Genomic DNA, 22727 nt, shown 5'->3' on the forward strand with positions numbered 1-22727 from the left:
GCAAACTTTAATTAATACATATTTCAAATAACACGAGTATGTTTGTACGCATACATAAATTTTTCCAGCAATACATTTAACAAATATTTTCAATTTATCTCTTGCAAATAGAGAATCATATCTACATACATATATTCTACAGAAAAAATTTATTATATATATATATGATATATATGATTATTAATTAGCACACTGATTGTGAATTAAGGAAAATTAAGAAATGCAAATAAAAAGTAATTTGAAAATTATTATCAAAATTGTTAAAAATATTACCGCAAACGAGTATAGGATAGAAAAAAATTTTAGAACAAAAATATTTTAACACATCTAAATAAATACATATGTATAACAAAGCATAAATTGCCTTAAGCGCTTTATGGTTGGGCGAAAATTGCATAAAAGGAACATAAATTGGAAAACCTTTTAATTAAGGGTTTGCACGCCCAAAAATATGCAACACATGTTTGCAGTACTGTGTTTGCACAAACGATGCTCACCCAAACTAACGAACCGGTTTAGATCTTTTTTTTTTGCCTTTTAAATTGTCACGTTAATATGGGGAAGGTTTGTAGATGGTACTTAAGTACTTAACGGTTTCGTAAAGTACCGGAACGTCGAAAACACAGGAAACCCGTTTTTTCATACACATAGTTAATAACTCTACAAAAAGTATTAGACAGTACTTAAGTATTTAAACAGAACTTTAGTACTTCATTCATTTTAGAGGTTGTCGACGACGCAAAAATTTATGAAATTCCTTGAAATACTGCACAATGATAGATAATGTTTTGGAACCGAACATACTTAGGTACTTAACAAAACATGTAAGTACAGTATGAAAAAAACAACCGTACTTATGTACTTAGGCGGAACTTTAGTACTTAAAAAGATGTCAACCACGCATAAATAGGTTAGTGAGATAGATTATGACTTGGAAGCGAATCTTGGCTATCTACTTTGTATTCTAGGCAAATATGGGAGGTTGAGTGCACATTGCTAGTATTAATAGCAAGGGGCGAGGAACCTCCCATACAAACTAAAACTTTACTAAACTAAAATAATGTATTGATCCGGAAGTATTTGTGGTTGAGTACTGGAACTTGCAGATATAGATATGAAATCAATCCCATACTCATGGAAAAAATTGTTGTTGTTAATAAAGGGGGCTTAGTGTCAGAAAGAGAATCCCTCTCAAATAAAATTCCGTAAGAGAACATTTGAAATGGCCAAAGATGGAGGAATAGACGTTACCTCAACCCAAGGAAGCGGAATATTATGTCTTTCATCTTGAAGCCAAAAAGACACCAACAAGACTTGGAGAAAAGTAAAAGCTTCTGTGTTTATCTAGAGCTAAGAATATGATCAAGTTTTTAGCTAAATTCTCACAGATGATGACAGATTTAGGAAAAGCATTTGTACAAGTATATCCGACACAGACGCGAAGGTTATGCCGCCATTGTTATCACAGCAAGAGATTGGTCTGCTATCGCATCTGGTAAGGCGCAGTCGTTTTCCAATCGGAATAGACGGGGCGGGCCAGTTACGTATTGACATTCAATCAACCAGATGCAGATGGTGAAGTACTGGTAGCCGGCAGTGGTGGTATTGGCGACCGTGTTGGCCTTCCGAATTCTCCAGGAATTGTGGTCGTTCAAGGAAACAAAACTGAGGCAATGTTTTGCTGATTAGAATGGTAAATTTGTACTATAACAGCCATGTGGCTGTGTCATGGCGATATCGATCATCATGGAATTCTACCAACAGTGCTTACTTATTACCAAGAGAGAACATCCATGAGCTCATAATTTCTGGCAGGGTAGGTATAACAGTTACTCTCGCAACCTATGGACTACTATTGGGCAGTTGGACTTTTAGCTAGGCGAAATCGCTGACATGCAAATTTGCAAAGTGCTTCCGGTGTCTAGTCGATCAGAGATTTTCATGAATCTTTTTTGTAGCAATCCAAGCGCTTAATCTCGGTTCCGAAAGAAGTCAAATACGAGCCCATTCGGCACGAGTTAATATCATTTTGAACCACTATTGCCGTTATAATTTGAAGAATGACGAGGTGGAGTTATCTTAGCATTTCCTTCTCAGAATCGTTCCATTTGCAAGGCTAAGTTTTAAAGATCTCGGCTCATATAAATTTGTGTTACGTAGTCTTTAAATTTTATATACGCTCAAAAAAAAGCATTTCCTTAAAACAAGAAAACAGTGTCCTTAGTTTAGAGTTACTGTTTTCCCCTTAATATTACGAAAAATTTACACAATTTGAGAAGTTTTTTTTTAAATTGAGGATCATGCTAAAAAGAGGGCGTCATTAATTTGACGAACTAAATTTAATCAATATAAAAAATAATTTCCTCAATATAAGTAATAATTTCATTAAGTAATTTTTAATTTCGTCTGTGCTGTTTACAATTTAAAAAATTACAAATCTATATATATAAAATTAAGTGGCAAAACTTCCTGTTCGCATACTCCTCCTAGACGGCTTGCCCGATATCAAAGAAATTTTCAGGGGTGATTGGGGTCTGTGTGGAGGGTGCACATAAGAAATTTCATGTGTGTATCTTTGCACGTTTTGCAAAAACAAAAAAAAACAAAAATTAATTCTGTTTGGCTTTACGTGTTTTTTTCGGATTTCTATCATTCCTAGACGGCTTGCCCGATTTCAATGAAATTTTCAGGGGTGATTGGGGTCTGTGTGGAGGGTGCACATAAAATGAAATTTTCAGAAGTGATTGGGGTCTGTGTGGAGGGTGCACATAAGAAATTTAATGTGTGTATCATTGCACGTTTTGCAATTAATTCTGTTTGGCTTTACGTGTTTTTTTGGATTTTTATTATTGTTTTGCCACAAGATTGGCTGTCCTGCCTTTTACTAATAAATAAACAGAAACAGCTGGCGAATGTTTACAATTATTAAAAAACATTGACAACAATTTATTTATAATCTTATAACTGGAGTCTAATATCGCACCCTTTCCTCAAACGTGTATTGATTCAATATTCAAATAACGTATATTTATATAATTTGAAAAAATCTCCCTACTATACAAATATTTACAGCAATATTAACTTCATAAAGTTCTTTAAAAATATTTTGTAAATGAGGCCATAAGAGCTTAGGGGGAGAGTTACAACACAAAAATACATTTAAGGCGCAGCGAAGCACGCCGGGTAATTGCTAGTGAAAACATAAATAAAAAATATTAAAAAAAACCTGCTCTGGGACTCGAACCTTGCATCTCTCCACTAGCACTCCAGAGCTTTGCTCTGTCGGCCATTGCCACTGTTTGAGCGCGACGAGCGCATACTCATTCTTTTCACGGGTGATGAAATGACAAGTAAACTTTTCCTAAAAACTAAGGAATTGTGTTTTCCTTAAACTGAGTCAAATCGTTTACTCATATTAAGGCAGCCATGTCATTGACGCCATTTTAAGGTAATATTTCCTTAGAATGATATACTTTTTTCGTAGCATCAAGTAAAGTTTTTCCTGAGTGTAGATTTAAGCTCACTAAATTACTCGAATTATTCGAACTAATCCTATTATTCAATAATTGAACATCGAAAATATTTACATGTATTTTCCTTTCATTTCCCTGTTTAATTTGTAATTGATATACTTTGCATGTTGTTACTAAGAACTGCGGCTAATTTCAATGATTATCAAACAACAAAAAATGCATTTTATTATGCGTATATGTGCACACATATGTATGTACATAGTATATGCAAATATGTATGTAAGCTGCTATGTATGTAATGTATAAATATTCCTGCATAATTAAGTTCACAGCTCATATGCAAATTTTCGCGGTTATTAGGGAATTTGTAAAACAGTTTACGGTTTTAGTTGTAACTACATAAGTACTAAAACAGATAATATCGATGTAGGTAGGTATGTTTTGAAAACTGTAACCAAATTGTGAAAATTTCAACAAAGTAGAAATTAATTTAACTACACCGATTGTTTAGCGTTTACCCTAACTGTTTATTGTATAAAAAACAAAAAAGTACGTATGTGCTTTAAAATTAAGGATAACTTAAAATTTACCACACAACATGGAGCGGACGTTGTTTGAAAATAATTTTTCTAACATTTACATGTCCCGCGATCAGATATCGAAACAAATTCCTTCTTTGAAAAGGGATATATTGAATCTGAGTAGCATTTTTCGTGTGATTCTTTACAGCGCACTGAGAGAGAATGAAGGAAGCAAAAGCTCTTTCATTTCACGCTGTTAAGTTTCATTTTTAGATTTTTAAATGACATACTACCATTTCATTGAAAGATAGCTATCGAAAAGTTTCCATAGCTTAGGTTAGGCCGGCCTCTTTGGCTCATTGTGCGGCCACGTGTGTGAGGTCTAGGCTTCAGATATATTCATTTCCTTCTGTTGTGGAATAATCAGCTTATCTTGAAGAATCGTTGAAGATCATGGGCGTCTAGAAATATCCAATTGACTAGGTAAGGAAATAATGCTTAGACAGTTTCCACCATACTTGCCACAAGATGAGTCACAAACTGGGTACCCCATTGTCCTAGATACATGTCTCTGGAATATAAATAGGGCACCCATATATAAGAGTTTTGGTGTACAGAAGAATCAAAACATGAAAGTGGGAAAATTGCTGCTGGTATTTTTGGGTCGAACTACCCTACCATTTTTCACAAGAAGAACATTACCAAAATGCATCTGAATTATTTCAGATAGTCAGGCGGCCTAGCACAGAATGTAGGTAAATATGGGCATTTTATTCGATACTGCTTTCTTCGCTATCTCCACAGTAAAAATAATTTCTCAGACACGAACTTTATAGTTTCTGTAAGCTGAATAAAGAAATGTCAAAACATATTCCCTGTGAATGCGACGTATACCAACACGAATACGAAGAGGGACTATTAATGAGAAGACGGATATGAAAACGAATACGTAGAAGAAGAGGATTACACACAGGAATACGATAACGTATGTAAGCACGAACACTAAGACGAGGGCTAAGACGAAGACGAATGCAAATGCGAATACGAAGAGGAAACCGAAGACTAAGATAACACGAATACGAAGACGACTACAAAAAAGAACACGAATATGAAGACGAATGCGAAGACTGATTCGAATACGAAGACTCAGACAAAGATGAATCAGAGGATGGAGAAGAACGCGAAGACGAAGATGCATACTAAGGCGAGGATGAATAAGAAAACGAACACAAATACTTAGAGGAAGACGATTACAAAGACGAATGCAATAAAAAGTACAAAAATGAAAATGAGTATGAGATCGAAGAGCAAGACGAGGGATAAGATGAAGACGAATATGAAAATGAAGAGGAAACCGAAGACAAAGGCACATAAAGATCGGATATGAAGAAGCCAAAGAACACGAATAGCAATACGACTATTAAGACGAAGGTGAATAAGAAGACGAGTTACAATACGAAGATGAAGACCCAAAGGAAGATGAATCAGAGGGTGAAAACGAATACTAAAAAGTTTATGAGGACGAATGTGAAGACGAATTCGAATATGCAGACTTAGACAAATGCGAATACGAAAGCGAAGATGAAAATGAATGCGAATACGAAGACTAAGACTACTAAGATACTATTAAGCATACTACAATTTCTTCATTATGAAACGAACTAGAAATGTATCGAAGCAAGATTTACTTCCGTAGTGGCCCAGGCGCATTACTGTTTTTCGTATCAGAAGAACAGCAACAAAATCCACAGAAATCCAAATTCTAAAATCCAATTTCTAAATTTCACCGAATTCCTTTTCAAAAGTGTGTACACGCCCTTATGTTATTTTCTATCGTTTTTGTAAGAAAAAAACAGCTTAATTTGTATTCTTTTGATTTTCCATAAAATATTTTACATTGCATAAATTACTTATATTTGATTGCCCCGTTTTATGTTTTTCGTTTCACGCAATTTGGAATTTGGGTTAATTTATTGGTGAATGTTCGCAGTTATAATCAAAGTAAATTTATAATCTAATTTAATTCATTTTTGAGTACATTTTGATTTATTCTGTCCACCAGCAATTTTATTTAATTTGTATTATTTTCAATGGGCAACGTTTTTTTTAGCTGAATGGTTGACTGATTTCTATTTAACAAAATTTTTGCATTTCTAATGAGTCAGTGTTGTTTTAGTCGTCTTTTTCTAGTTTTTTTGAAGCTCAACTTAATTTGGCATTAAATTGCCAACAATTTGTTAATTGTATTTTAATTGCATTTTAAATTTATCTACTTTGTTTTGTTTTTGATTTTTTCCTTATAAGAATATTTCGTACAAACATATGTGTGCACATTAGGGAGCATCACTCACCATACACAAAAAAGTCGGTACTGTTTTTCCAACTGTTTAGTAACATTTAAGAAAAAATACTAAGTTTCGCGGCAGCCTTTTGAGAAGTTATTTTTTAAAATATTGCTTACAAAAAAAAATCACGTTTTATCAACAAAATCGAAGTAATGAGATTTTCCGAAATGATCGCTCTGGCTCACGCAAATCTTAAAATTATTCCTAATATTTTGGCAGAATTCTTAAAATGAAATAAATTTTTATAATTCCGGTGGAAATACAGCAAACTTTTTTGTGAGGCACTGCAATGTGCATGTAATATGTAATATTTTTTTTTTTTGGATTTTATTTTTAGTTACTTTTTATGTTAATTGCTATTGGCTTTAGATAAATTAACTACATCATTGTAATGGTTATACTATTTGATTATTGGGATTCGTTTGTTAATTAGCTGCATTGGAAAAAAGCCATTGCAAAAATCGATGTGTGAGACAAATAAAAGCAACGATAGCTTTTTCCAATTTAATTTTTCAACATTTTTCTTCCACATTTGCTGTTGGATGAATTCAATATATTTTTTTACGCTTTGGTTTTGATTTTAATTTGCACTTATTTACATAAATTAAATTTCTTTTGCAACCTCTGATTGACATACAATGTGAAGGGTAATGTATAATTTATGTACTCCTGAGTGAATAAGTGCAGTTGTGGTTTAGGCGGTTTGTGGTTTTCAGATGTCAATTCGCATTGTGTAGTATATAGTGTAATAAAAAAAGATTCTTCATTCTTTTTACTAAAAATAGAAAGTACAAAAAATAGCAATTTGTAAATTTTTTGCTGAAATAAGAATGAAATTTAGTGTACTGACTTTGGAAAAAAATTAGTAAACGTAAAAGCAGCATTTCGGTTAATTGCAAAAAAAAAGCAAACTGTTTCGAACTGTATAAGCAGCGAGAAACACTGTGGAGTCGAAGGAAACGATGTTACCGACGAACTGTTGGCGGTTGGTTCATTATCTACCAATAAAGGGCCGTATGCATTTTCGAAATCGTTTGAGTTGCAGAAGGCATTGCTACTCTTCACTGTCTTACAGCTGGCATAATAATCTAAAATATTATGGATAACCTTGTTTTGTCCATAAGTTATTTTTAATGGCTTCGATGTTTTCAAAATTTTCCTAATATCGTCCCTAGCCTCGTCTGCTTCGTTTACAGGCATCTCAGCGCAATAGCTGGACATACGGAAATCGTACAAAGAGTAACATTGAGATGACCCAGTGAAGCCAATACGACACGCCATTTTTGAATCCACGAAACGACAGGGATTTATATATGGCCAATGAATGTTATTCCAAAATCATTCTGCAAACGTTTCTACGGCATTGGGCCGTACGGAACGACCAAGATTCAGGTCTGTCCATGGACTGTTCCCAAATTTTTTTGGTGAATTTGTATACTGTTACAACAGCAACAACCGACTGGTTATAAAAAAAAAACAAATCGGCGCCGTTTCCTTGCACTGTCTTTTAACCACCATTGTAGATGCATATACATATGTACCTCTTAGGATCACTTCATTCGGGCCATCCATTTTCTGAAGTATCCTTTAACTTTAAAGTTCACTTTATATTTGAAGGTTGTATTTAAAATAAAGCTATATCTAAAATTAATCATTTCTATTATCGGTTTTTGACGTATGTATGTTCCTTGGTTGTAAACTAATTTAAAATCGATAATAAAGTGCTATACTTTAGGCACAATCATACATTTTAATGCAACCTTTAAATATAAAGTGAGCTTTAAAGTAATAAATTACTTGAGAAAACGGCCCTTAGGGTTCAGTCTAAATATTATTGATATTCTTGCTTTAATATTAAGTACCCTGGATTGTAATCAGATGTTCACTTTACATACATACGTATATTGATGACAATATGTATAGATAAATATCGATAAATATATCGCAATGAATACACACATTAAATCAAATATAACGAATGCATATCGAAAATGTTGTTTGTCAATAAATCGATAATACTATCTATAAATGAATTGTAACTAATATAGTTGTATGAACATTTTCATACAACTATCGGTAAATATTTCGATTTACACATCTATAATATCGCAGCTAACATTTCGTAAGTCATATCGATAAATATAAACACTATCGATTACATATTGATAAAATTATCGATAAATTTATCGGTATAGGTACCGATATTTTTAGGATATCACAGCGTTAAATATTTCGATCACAATTCCATATTAATAAAACCAACGATAAATTTATCGATTAAGATATTAAAATTTTTTCCACTTTTAAGGCTCATATCATTTACTTCGATAAAGACCTTTGCACTTTAAAAGTTTGCTATGCTTCACAAGAATTTTGACAATGAGGTCTATTTCAGCGATCGGCAGAGAGAGCTTTTACTCTGCGCGCGCTTATAGAAAACATATAGAAAGCTTAAAAGAGCTTTGCGCGCGGGCAAGGCAGTGCCCATCGCCGGTCTAGTTCTTTCTTTTGCGTTCTGAGTTTTACAAGATTTCTTGTTCCCTAACAAGACTTTCTCCCTAACTAACACGCACGTGAATTCTAGCATTAAATAATTATACCTATTATAATTTTAAGGGTTTACACACTCAGATTTAGTACAAATTAGCTGGTTGTGTAAAAAAGCGCCAACCAATCTCATGCCAAATTACTGCTGCCCACACGCGCACATACACACACACACACAAACACACAAACTAGCGCACATAATTGGGTCAATTACAACACTTAGTTGGCAGCCCAACGATGCTAAGTACCATACAATTATCAACGTACATATCATTAAAGTAATTAATCGTGTTTTTTTTGTTATTATTGTGTACGCTCTAATTCACAATTCGCATTGCAGTGGTTGCTGTGTGGACGGCGGTTAGCGGGACGATTGCCTGCTGCAGTTGTTGCTGCTGCTGCTGTTGACTTTGTCTTTCAACCACCCCCACAAACTTCTGAGAGTGGCAGTGTGAAGTAGATTTATGGGCCACCCATTGTGGGATGCGCGGAAGATTACATACAAGCATATGTATGTATATATACATATATCCAAGCATATACATATGTATGTAGGCATGCATGTGAATGTATGCCTACTTATGCATGCAAAGGAGCAGCGCGCATTTGCTGCAACATTGTCCATGTCAAATATTAAAAGTCAGACATTTTAAAACTTTTTGGCGGCTGCGACATGCAAATGTTTGATAGCTGACGGCAGGAAGAGATAAAAATTAAGTAGTGGAAATATAAAAGCAAAAAAAAAAATGAAATGACGGAAAAAGAGTCTACGTTTGCTTACAGTAGCTGTGGCAGTGGCAAGTAAGTATGGAAATGTAATAGAACTAATATCTCAGTGGCTGAGAAAGAATAAAAAGAAAAACTAATAATAAAAAACATAAAACATCAACAACCAGGCACTGGTTCGAGCTGGTGTGTCACAAAGATATGTGTAGCGACATTTGTAGAATTTCTATTGGCTTCGCCCGTCAGGCGCTATTACACACACATACTCGCTCACTGCATACCCAGAAAACACCGAAAATAAAGTTTTCTCAACCTTTAACTGTGCACGAGGGGTCTCACGGACCTTTTGATTTCATGTCGACTTACGATAAAATTCTTTGTGTCCATACAATAAAAATTAATTATTTTAAAGTTAAATCTTTTTATTTAAGTCCTATTTATCAACTTTATGGTCTTAGGAATTTCTGTCAGTATGCTTTAGCAGAGCGGGAGTCTGTGAGAAAGCATTTCCAGGCTAATGTTACGAAATAAAACTCGACACTTAAAGGTTAACCGGTGTCTAGGCGATAGACCAGCAGATCAACCGGTGCTTTCGTCTACCGAACGACTAGTCTTTAACTTAGTAGTAGTGTTTCGGAAGACAAAGCAGGCAGCACTGAAGGCAATAGGATCTCAAATAGTGAAATCGGCATTTGTAGGAAAATGTCGCACCACGCTGCCGTCACTGAGCCGTATCAACGACACTTTATGCTCCGTCCCCGGACATAGCAATATTGAAGAGAATGAGTCGTCTGATGAGATGGGCAGATGCGGCTCAGAGATGCCAATAGAAGAAGCGGATAGCTTCGTACTACCGCCGTTTAGTGAAATGAATACAACGTGGCCACGGCGAATGACTTGCGGAACGGTAAGACAGTGAGACCACAAGATTATTATGGCCACAGAGGAAGTAGAAAAAGGACATGGGGGAATACATAGCACCAATGGCAATGGCTGGTGGCGAATACCAACAAGTTCCCTCTGCAGAACCGCCATGATGAGGATGAGGAGAGTCAATTGGCCACTTTCTGTATCGATGCGAAGCGACTCAAGCACTTCTTCAAAAGTCTGGGCGAGGTAGCGGAGGTAGAACAGTTGGGTCTTCTCGCCTTCAGCAGGGATAGTTATTGGCTCAGTAGAATAGTGTCTTAAAGCTACTCTTTAGTTTATAGATACGTGTCACCCAACTAATGAGGGCACTCACAATGGACAGTTCTAACTTCGAGTGAAAGTATGGAATATTCCACATACGCTCTACCAACCGAACCTAACCTAAAGGCTAAACTTTGAGAAAATTGTGATTATCAAGGGGACCGATATTATTCTCAAGGTAGGTTAAGTAAGACGGGCAGCTCTAACTAAAGAGTAAACTCGGAGCTACACAAGCGATGATTTTCCCAGACCTGTACATACATGTCTTTAAACCATCCTCTTTAATCTTAGTGGATACTCTTAAGGCTAAAAAATACTGAGTAAGCAAGCAAAGCGTCGATTACAAACCTGTATGACACTTTACTATTTCCTATGCGCGCTCCCTTTGAAAAAGGCACCTTTGTAACAGACGCTTTGCTCGCCGCTCCAGTAAGTTTTTAGCCGAACTTCGTAAAAAAGCGGCGCTGTCCCTGAAGTGCGGCTCCTATGTATAGGTTTTGAGACCCCTTGCTAACTCTGTATTCCTCGTTCATCAAGCTGGAGGCACGATAAAGTGCGTGCCTGCAAATTGGTTCAGCTGCTGCTAGAGGAAGATTGTATGCTTTGTCACCTCCTCTAATCCTAGTTGGTTCTAAACTCGTTGGTAGTTTTGTGGTCCGCTGTTTCCCCATGGCTATGGTATACATATGCATACGTACCTTAAAAGTAGTCTGGCTTGCAAATTGTCATTAGCCAGACAGTTATTTCAGGAATGCTTAGTTTCAGACCCTGACAGTTATAGGGCAGGAAGCAAGTGACAGTCCATGCTACCTTGTATTCTGGGACGAGATTATCGATTGAAATGCTTTACCTCTATGTAAAGGGGTTGCAGCTATGCGTTTGTCTGTCTTCCTTTCATTGCCACAACCAGGGAAGTGATAGATCTAATGTTTCAAGACTGCTTGCAGTGTGATCTTCTATTGACCTTTCCAGTAAGATGGGAGCAGTAGGGCTCTGAGAAAGTCATATTCTCAATCGTGCGGATTTCGGTATTGATTCCGAGGTCTTCGAGGTCTTGTTCACACTTTCTGAGAGGAATTGAAAGTTCGACGGTTTTCTTAAGGATTCCAAAGTGAGTAGCAAATATAGGTACACAATTTTTTACATAATCCTCAACCTTTGAGAAAATTATTATTCTCAAGTTCTCTACGGGATTTCCAATTCCAAAGAAAACTTTTGCGTGGACAACTTACTTCGTTCTCTAATCTTGGCTTTAGTAAGAAATAACCTAGGCGATTGGGCACGTACCATTAGGTCTGTACTGAATCTGATGTTGTTCTCAAGCCTCGCAGAATTTCTGCTGGGTATACACAAATGCATATACATACATATGTACGTACGTAAATCAGGCGTCTATGAATCTGCCGTCATCGCCTTATAATGCCGCATCAATGTGCGTATATGCATATTATAAGCATACTTAAACGAAAGCATAGAAGCTTACGTCTGTCTGTCTGTCTGTCTGCCTGCCGCCTGCCGCCTGCCGCCTGCCAGCCAGTGCTGACAATGACATGGCAAAAGCAAAGTTTCGCAGCGAAACATAAAAAATACACAACAAAAAATGAAGTAAAATACAATAAAATAATAGTAACAATACAAAATACAAAAGTGAAAAGAGAGGAAAAAATAATAATGAAATGAAATTGTCGACACTGAAGCGCTATAAATGCGCTTCCTCTTACAGCGAGCGTACCACATTCACGCACTCATGCTTAATATGTATGTATGTATGTATGTATATGCCACAAAAGCGTATTAAGGCAGCAAGCAAGCACAATTGAGAAGTGGTCGCAAGTGCGTGAAGGCGCGCAGATTGCGACGGCACGCAGCAGAGACAATGGGTAGCCAACAACTATTAAATAATAAGTACTGAGAATGCGTACATTTGTATGCGCAGCGTAACCTCCTTGCACACCATAAATGCCGCCAACTATTGCTGTGGTAACCCCACACCGCCGACACCCCCTCTACAGCAAGGCCATGAGCTTTGTGCCACACTGGTATGTATTTCCTTCGTGCTACCGTTTACTGCAGCACGCAGCTACTCATAGCTATGGTGGCTCGTCGAACAGTGGGTGGGGGTGGGGTGGAGTGTTACATATACAGCACTGGTATCAGTATGTTGCATGCGTTGGCGTGACGAGATTTTTGGGCAATGATAAGCGTAGAGCTAGAATGGAAAGTGGCAAGCAGCCAGCGGCAAGCAGTTGTAGGGCAACAAAATAGCAGTGAAATACAAAATGTCGCAGCGCAAGGAAATGCTAGGGGGGGCGGGGGGGGACCGGTTGAGAAAAAATATGAAACAGCCCTAAAAGTTTGCCTCATCAACTGAGGGTGCCTGCAGCATTGTTGCCACAACGCGATTTTACGCTGATTTTTGCGTTAAAATTTTTTTCCCCCCCAATTCCACAATTCCCCAATTTTTATTTTTTCGCTGCCACACGAGTGTTGAACAGCCGCAGACCAAGGCTACATGCACACGTATGTATGTATGTATGCAAGTGTGTGTGTGTACTCAAGTGCTTTTTGTGGCTTTGGTCGCCTCATGCGTCTGTCTGCACGTCTAACCGTACACACTCAGACACAGTCCCAGCCACAGTCCCATCTACAATCATCTTCAGGCATGCAGCCATCCATCCAGCCAACCATTCATCCATACCAGCTATACAGTCAGCCAACCAGCCAACCAGCCAGCCAGCCGAAAAGTCAAGCAGCTATTCAGACATTCATCCGCTTGTTCGTGCCTCCGTCCATGCGCGTCCACCCGTCCGGCCGTGCGTCTGTCCATACGTCCATCTCCATTCATCCCGCATCGTGATGGAGCATGCCAATTACAATTTTAAATGCGCCTGTCAAACTGAAACTTTTTCGAGAGATGCTTGATTTCATTTCCCCACTCCAAACAATATTTCTGATTTTTTTTCCGTTTGTGTGTTTTTTTTTTCTTCTTCATTAATTTTTTTCCATATGCATCAGCGCTTGTATGTGTTTGTGTTTGCGTTTTCGATTTCGTATGTGTTTTAGCTGACTGGCTGGTTGGTGTCCATTTGTTGTTTTCTGCTGGTCGGTCCGTCTTTCGTTTGTTTCATTTGTTACACATATTTTTAGTCTGGGGTGGTTTTCGACATTTTGGATGACTGACTTTGATTTAGGAGCCACTTTAACTTCGCATCGTTGCGGTTCGAGTGGACTTTTAGCGTAGCACAAGTAGCAAGAAGCAATACAAAAAAAAAAAAAAAACTATACATACATACATAGTAGTACGAGTACAAATAAAAATGGCAAGTAGTTGTAATGAATGGGATTGTATTGAAAAAGTTCTGTCAGAAACAAAAGCGTGGAGCAAAAAAAAAACGAAATTCCTACATCCGTACAATATCACTGCATGCTTGTATGTAATAAACAACAACAGCAAAAAAAAACCGCGCGTTACAAGGACATCGTCCTTTGTGTAAGCGCTAAAAATAGCTTTACAGCAACAATGATTACCCTTTGTATTTGGAAAATGGTGGGTGTGTGCCAGAATTGTGACAGGAATAGCAATGATGGAAATTCGTTGATATATGCACATATGTACACACACACACACATACATACATCGTGTACGCATCGATCAATACATTTAAAGTGATAAATGTTCGTTTGATTGCAAAACAAATAAAAACTCCATGCTAACAGTTGTTTATGTAGGTATATACATATGTACATACATACAAACGTACTCTTATTTCGTTGGATTACTTAAATTATGTTGACGAGTGTTTATATTTTGATTTGTGGCTTTCGTGCGTGACAATTTGATTTTAGCTTCATTTTAGTTGATGTCGGAACAATAAAATATCAGGACGAAGGATAGTGGGATTTGGAGGAGCAAAAGCAGAGGAGTAGAAGGAGATTAAATACGCAAGGCATAGGATTACAAGTTACGCTACATAAAACTCTCATAGAAGAACTTTACCTTCTTGCCCTCCTATCCTGATTTTTTTTTTAATTTTGTGGGTCCTTCTACTAACTAATTACAAGTACTTAAATATATGTACATACAACTTTCTCCGTCTTCCACTGCGCGTTTCGACCTTTGTTCCAGAATAAATAACCGAAAAATGAAATGATTCGTTATTTCTCCGGCGGTTTAGAGGCTTTTGCAAACTTTTCAAACGATTTGTCGAAATCCTTTATGGAAACTTTTAAAGATTTTTTGTATTTTTCACATACTTTTTTCAGAATTTTTGGAAATTTTACTTTTAGATAGGTTTTTGGCATATTTTCTGTAATTTTCTGGAACTTATCGAAAACTTTTGAAATAATTTCCGGAACTTTTTGGGATTTCTCTTAAACCTTTCAGCATAATTTGGTATCCTTGGGGATGTTTCGGTACTTCATTAGTTTTTTTTTTTGGAATCTGTGGCGACATTTTGGTATCTTATGGGAACGCATCGGTATTTTTATTTTTTTCGGTATTATTTATTTCTTCGGCATCTTGGAAAATTTCGAGACTTTTTTCGCAGATTTGGTATAACTTTTGGAGACTTCCAGGATTTTTCTGGGCCTGAGATTATACGGCATCTTTCGAGGTTCAAAGCTACAATTAAGTTTTTACTTATCTTTTTGAGATTTTTCGAATCTTTTGAAATTCTTTCCAGATCTTTTCGGAATTTTGCGGATGTTTTCCATACTTTTCTGAACATTTATTTGAGATTTTAAAGCAATTTTACGACTTATATCGGTATTTGTCTGAGACATTTCCGTACTTCTACAGACTTTTTAATGTTTTTCGTAGACATTTCAGGTAAGACTGCTGCAAGCTCCAGCTGACTCATGTTAGACATTACTGGATTATTGTTCGAGGGTTATTGAAAATTTGTCGAACTTCATTTCATCCCGGGTCAGAGTTCACTTATGTTGGCTCTAGCCCCTTTAGAATAGGTTATATTGAAATGTATGCCAGCATTCAGCAAGGTAGAGAAGCGCATCTAGACTCAATGGCCTGCCCACCTTAGGATAGATTCAACTGGTTGTGTAAATAAACCGCGAGAGCTAAAGGAGTAGTAGTGAAATAAGCGGCATCTATCCCCTTCCTAGGGCAAGGCTTTGATGAGGCCTTTTCCTATACTTTCAATTTCTCTCTGCTGCGATGGAAGTCATTGATTGGCAAACCGTAATCTACTAGCATGTCTTCTCATTAAGCAATGGCCGGTTATAATTTTGGTCACTAGAACAGTGGTCGGCAGACCATATATTACTTAGCGTTCTCTGAGTATACATACATTTGTGTGCTTCACATGCACTCGCAATCGTTATAACCAACAGCGTATCTGCAAATGAGATGAGCTGTGCTCATAACTAATCGAATCGTTTGAATGTGTAAGCTTTTAGACCAGTGTTCTTCACCAATGTGTGATTTGGATCTCTTCTTTTCGAAGCTGGAGCATCTGCACGATTTGTTTCCTTAGAAGGAGGTGTTTAGGTTAGCAAAGCTCGAGCTCTCATTTCTAATAAGTGTCTTACTTTCGCTATTCCTTAATTTCTTATTAACTTTTGTTTCCTTCAAATAGGGAGCCTCAATTTTTAAACAATACTGATCTGTAAAGATTCCCAATTCTGTATAAAAAATAGTTGCTTGATCACGACGAAAGCTTCCTTAATCTTACTCGAATCACTTTTAACTATTTATTTGTTGTGAAGGTTAATAAAATTAAACCTTAACAGTATAATTTGGCTTTAGCAACTTTGGCCATCAAGTATAACTAGAAGCCCTTTGAAGGATTACAATCTCCACTAATCTTGTTTGTTGAGCCGATCTGATGCCCCTTCCACTTTGAACAGGCAAATTGTGGCTAAACAACTGCCTGGAGTTTGTTCTGTGTGAATCAAAAAGCATCCCAAAATAATACGAAAACTTGAAATCACCCAGGTATTGCAAATGTGACTTTCCAAGTGGAGAACCCTACAGATGTATGGATAGCACATTGGACTGGAAAAACGTGAACTCAGACTTTTGTTTCGCCATAATGTGTGCATTCCACGCATGGCCGCTTTGGATTACTTTACTTATTTACTTCGGTGCCAGGCACCAGGAACGACTTTGCAGCGAAGTTATGCGAAATTTCTCATAGTTTAAAGTGTTTGGTGAGGGCCCGACACGTCTTCGCAAGCATTCTCTGTCATATATAGAACTTTGGTCTTATTAAAGTTGATTACCATGCCTGCTGCTTTACCTTCTTTATGTAGCGGGATGCCCATCTTACACAGATCAGAAAGAGGATGCGCCATAAGCTAGCTGTCAATGTTGTGAAGTAAACATGGACATGGACAACCGAATTCTGCTGTCGGGGAGTGGCCTATGGCAGCATCCAACACAGCCCCAATTACTAAAAAGATGAGAAGGGGTGAGAGAGAGGGCTACCCAAGGCATTTGCTTCGAACAACTACATATTGAAAGCTTTTTCGAAATTGACAAACATCAAATGTAAATCGGCTTTGAATTCGGCACACTGTTCGATAATGAGCCTAATTGCCCTGCCAGTTAGAGCAGGTTACGTGCGTTCCACTCAAGGATAAAACTGACAGTTGAGTAAACTGCGTGTGTTCGCATAGAGATCGCCAGATTGGCAACCCTTGCGTTGACGGAAAAAACAAACGTTGGCCAACACTCAACTTTTGTGGCAAGTAGGTCCGTCACTGCTGACAGTTCTATTACTTTGCGTTTATTCAATACAAGAATATTTAGAATATGTAGATATTATTTGTCACATTCTTTGAGTCAATAAGGGCGTCCAGACAATAAACTCTCTTCGAAAATTTAAAGGCATTGACGAAGTCAGTGGGAGAGTTTGAATAAATAAGTAAAGAAGTGCGAATGTATTGCTAGGGTATCTGCAAAATTGACTTGTGTAAACCCCAAGTACGCGGTTATAAAGAACAGCTGATTTTTGTTTGCAAACGCAACAACTTAACTGTGGCGCCACTCTGCGTTTTTTACGCCACATCAGTTTCATCCTTGAGGCATCTGGCAGGGCTATAACTTATTTACTAAAATTTCTGGTCCAATCAGATACTTTAAAGCGCAGCCGTACTGCTGGCGTATGCAGATGATATCGACATCGTCGCCCTGTAACTTAGGGACGTAAGCTGATTGGAGTCCTATGTATGTATAACTGACTCCGTCATCTGTACGCTATGTGATGTGCAACGAGTGCTGAAGAAGACGGAATGAAAAACTGTATGAGCTTTGCCTTGGAGACTAACGAGGATTCAGTGAAAAGATGTTACGACTCGACACCCATGGGTGAACAGAAGGCAAAGGCGCTTACGAACAAAATAGAAGGGCTAAGTGCAGAAGGACCTATCAGAACTGGAGCCTATCAGCAACTGGCGCAAATTTGCAGGTGAGGGGCAATTGGCGAAGTTTGTTGGTCCCGGCTTAAAGCCACAAACGGTTGTAGTGCTAAATTAGAAGAATTAATGGGGTTCGCTGATCTAAACGGGGTCAGGTCGCCGAAAAAATTACAGTGCGGATAATGTAGCCGCCTAAATAGCTACTCATCCAGGCTCGAGCCTGATATACTCAGTATATTCGACATGTGGAGATTCACCCCATGACATCAGCCACCTCTCCCTACGGTGCAACCACGACGAATCAGCTCGTCTCCTGACCCTACCATTTGTTGAGCTTGACGACCCCGATTGATGGAAAAACCGATCTAGTTGCCGCTACAAAAAAAAAAAAACAAAAACAATTACAACAAGTAGAATTGCTACAAACGAATATTTCCTCTCGTCCGAAGTTGGTAACCAACAGCCAATATTCGTTAGGAATCGTGCACCAATAATAGTGTCAGTCCAACGGAGAATCACTCTTGCCAACAAGTGCTACTTTGGACTGAGTAGGCTATTCAGGAGTAAAGTCCTCTCTCGCCATGCAAAGATCACACTCTATAAGTCACTCATCATGCCTGTGTTGGTGTATGGCGTGGAGGCAGGGAGACATCTGATGAAGCGGCTCTTGGAGTTTTCGAGAGAAAGGTTCTGCGAAAGATTTACGGACCTTTACGCGACGATTTAACGATGAGCTGTATGAGCTTTACATCGATATAGACATAGTGTAGCGAATTAAAATTCAGCGGCTTGACCTTGTCAATTGGACATAAACGCTTCTGCTCTGAAAGTATTCAACGCGGGTCGCGATGCTGGTAACAGAGGAAGAGGAAGGCCTCCTCTGCGTTGGAAAGACCAGGTGGAGAAGGACTTGGCTTCACTTGGCATTTCCAATTGGCGTCAGTTAGTACAGACTCGGCCAAAATCCCTTAGGCGGTTACAGCGCCAATAAAGAAGAAGAAGAATCGTGATTTCCTTCGGATAATTCTGTGTTTTGCGTTCGTCAAGTGCATATACATATGTACATAGGTCAAAGGGGAAATAGTGTTGCGCAGGTCTCCATATTTAAAAAGTTTCTGTAATAGTGAATGCGGAAACCTTGGCTTGGGAACGACTGCAATGATCTGAGTCTTTTTAAGCAACACCCAGTGAGACTTTCCGGGATAAGAAATGGGATTCTTAGACGAAATTTGCCAAGTGCTCCAACATAGGAGGTGTCTTGTATACTCCATATACTTATAAATAAATATTTGAAACGCTGAATTTCAAAATAACCAAAAATCACTCGCCAAAATTTAAATATTGCCCTACATCCTTTGCGTCACCAAACCATTTTATCACAGATTTGCTGCAATTATTCACCAGCTGCTTACGCGTTATTACCCATATATTATATAATGTATATAGCTATTAACATACAAATACTATATGTAAATAAATATATGCATATCCTTTCACCCACCTGTGGTGCAGATGCCTGCCGAGATGTGCATATGGTGCCGTCGCTGTGGTTATCAGCTGATATGGCTGCTGTTGCAGGTATGCAGCAGCCGTTGCTGCATCCACAATTGGCGCATTTAAGAATGGCGAACCGGCTGCTGCCGCACTTGCAATCTGTCCCATTGCATTGGCAGCTGCCGTCACATTGCCATGATCCAGAAAGATGGCTGTATATTGTGGTGGATAGGAGGCGGCGGCTGTTGCTGCCCCCTGTGCGGCATTGGCAGCCGCTACATTGGCATTCCATTTCGCTTTGCTGCTCGATTTGTGCGACTTGCGCGTACGCGAACGTTTGTTGGCACGCGACGATGACTCACGCGAACAGGTGCTCGTATTCAGCAATTCGGCCAACTCGACTACATTAGCCGGTGCGTTTGCAGTGGGGGCGGTAGTAATGACGCTGGCGGCAGCGGCAGCAGCAGCTGCATTTGCTGCATTCACAGTTGGCAATGGTGGCATTTGTAGTTGAGCGCGTGCGGCAGCCAGTTGGTATTGTTGTGCCATGGATGTGGTGCCCATATAACCGCCTACGCTACCTCCGCCAACAATGCTGCCGCCACCTATGCTCAAACTACCGATTGAGGGCGGAAATTGGAGTTCGCTATAAATGCTCGACTCGAGTATGTTGCTATCGGAGGTGCTGCGATTCAGCAGGAATTGTTCAAAATCATCGGGGGCCAGATGAGCAACGTCGTCGTCGAGCGCCTCAACCGTACGCATATCTTCAACGCCATTCATTTTGCCGGTTGTGAGTTTGGTCTCTGTGGCGCAGAGCAGTGCTGTGCTTTCAATGGCAGAATCATCGCAATTGCCGACTGTATCGGCCATATGGGCCTCAGTTTGTTGAATTTGATGCGGCTGCTGCTGTTGCTGTTGCTGTTGCTGGTGGTGGTGGTGGTGGTGGAGATTCTGGTGGCTGTTGTAGCTGCTGTTGATTACAATCTCCGGTATGCTGGCAAACTGCCCTTCCGGCTCTTGGTAATAGCTGCTATTCCTATGACTACTAATGCTGTTGATGTTGCTATTGCTGTTGCAATTGTTGTAGCTGTTATTGTAGCTCGTGTTGTACTCGTAGACGGCACCCATGATTGTGCCGTTCTCGAAGACAAGCGAGGCATTTGCAATGTTCTTGCTGGAAGCGATGGTGTTGTGAGTTTTGTTGTTGTTGTTGCTGTTGCTGCTATTAGCATTAGCATTAGCTTTGGCGCTGGCAGTGGAAGTGATTTGATTTATGGGGGTGGCATTGCTGCTGGCATCCATGATTGCTGTTTTGTGTGATTTGGTTGTTGTTGTTGTTTTTTATTTGATTGCAGCGGAGATTAGGTGCAATTTCTGGGTATTTTTCTTTTTACTTTTGATTACAGTTCTTAATGCGGAAATGTACCCATTTGGGAAGAGGAAATTATTTTATTGTTTTTTTTCTCTTTTATTTCATAAAGCGCGCATTTTGCGGCAGGAATATACTTCTTTATTTAAAAATTAATGTTGCCACATATTTTTTGTTTGCGCTTTTCCATTACTTTTTGCTTAATTCACTTCACTAGCACTGCAAAGTCCTTAGCCTTAACTTCGATAGCCTGCAGGATGAATACGCTTCCTCCTTTTTACTCATAAACATATCTATTTATGTATGTATGTATGCATGCATGATCGTATATCCTTTCCCGGCAGGACGCCGTTGCTTTAGTGTTATTTTTTGCTTTTTGTTTTATAAAACTTCACTTTCAATATGTCACTTTCTTCATCCTTGCTTTCAATAACGTTAAGTGCCGTGTTTACATGTTACGACTATACGACGAGTACTTCGCCCGCGTACATACACACGCACACTCACACTCACTCTCATACGTACGCGCTGCTATTACGCACTCACACCCGCGTTTTTGTGTGTGCGTTTTCTTTTTTATTTGGGGAATGGACCGGTCTGTACCGCTTGGAGTGCCGCCAAAAACTGATTTGAAAAATTCAAATTTTTGTTTACGTCCTCGCACGCTTAGCTATAACCATAATGTAGCTCTTCACCACACTGCTTGTGCTCTCATGAGAGTATGTAAGTATGTGTGCTTGCGTATCAGTGTGTCTGTGCGTAGAAGTAACCCTGCAGTAAAATTTAGAGACAGTCTGACAAAGCGCTGGTTCCAAACTACATATTTCAGAATTAGCCCTGAACTAGTCCAAAACGGATGCTTTGTGAGACAGTGGAAACTTGCGGCGTAAATGTGCAAATGCTCACTACTCGTACAATACGAAAATAGCTCAGCGAGAAGACCTCCAACTCAAATATCATTGGTCGCGAACTCAAATCGCGATGGTGGTAGTTTTCAAATTCAATGAATTTGTATTATTAAAATATGTAACAAAAATGGAAACTGTAGTAAAAAAAAAAAAAACGAAAAAATAAATAAAAAATTCGAATCTTAAAAACGTGTCCTTATTAAAAAAAAACTGTCCAAAACGGAACCGTTTAAAAACTAGTGCAAAGTAATGCAATGGGCGACAATTGCCACCGCCAATGACATCGCCGTGTAAAACTGGACAGTTGAACGCATTGCTTGGGTATTGAGATAGAACTAGCACTGTTGGCAAAAGGTCTAGTTCTACGTTAGTTCTGAGCTAGTCAGATTTTCTGCAGGGTATAGATGTGTATCTGTTTGTTTGTTTGTTTGATCGCTTACTTGGGTGCTTGCTTGCTTGTTGGCTAGCCTGACTACTTGCCTGCCTGCCTGCCTCAATGGCTGGCTTTTTGTGTGTGTTTGTGAGAGCGCTTTAGGTATGAAAACAAACAACCACCAAAATTTACCGTCCCTATAGCATTCAGCTGGGTCGTCAACAAATGCATTCTACTGCCGCTGCCCTGCTGCAGCAATCAATATTGCCTTCGCCAACATTCCAATAAAACGAAATAGAAAAATACATTAGTGATAACATTGTGAGTAGAGTTGCCAACAATTGCTTGTAGTTAAATTTATTTGATTGCTTTTATTACTTATTTGCAAAGTAAGTATTCA

The 22727-nt window shown here is 38.6% G+C and overlaps 1 protein-coding gene across 1 annotated transcript in view; it reads right to left on the reverse strand.

Annotated features, from left to right (window-relative positions):
- Positions 1-21657, reverse strand: part of LOC108368129 (uncharacterized) — a 76591-nt gene extending 54934 nt beyond the window's left edge. The window contains exon 1 of the mRNA XM_017623247.1: positions 19682-21657. Within this exon, the coding sequence (XP_017478736.1) occupies positions 19682-20979 (1298 nt within the window). The 5' untranslated portion in view covers positions 20980-21657. The remainder of the gene's footprint in view (positions 1-19681) is intronic.
- Between the last annotated feature and the right edge of the window lie 1070 nt (positions 21658-22727).

Source organism: Rhagoletis zephyria, unplaced genomic scaffold (assembly GCF_001687245.7).
Source record: "Rhagoletis zephyria isolate East Lansing unplaced genomic scaffold, Rhagoletis_zephyria_1.1 Rzeph_scaffold_00001, whole genome shotgun sequence".
Taxonomy (NCBI): Eukaryota; Metazoa; Arthropoda; class Insecta; order Diptera; family Tephritidae; genus Rhagoletis; species Rhagoletis zephyria.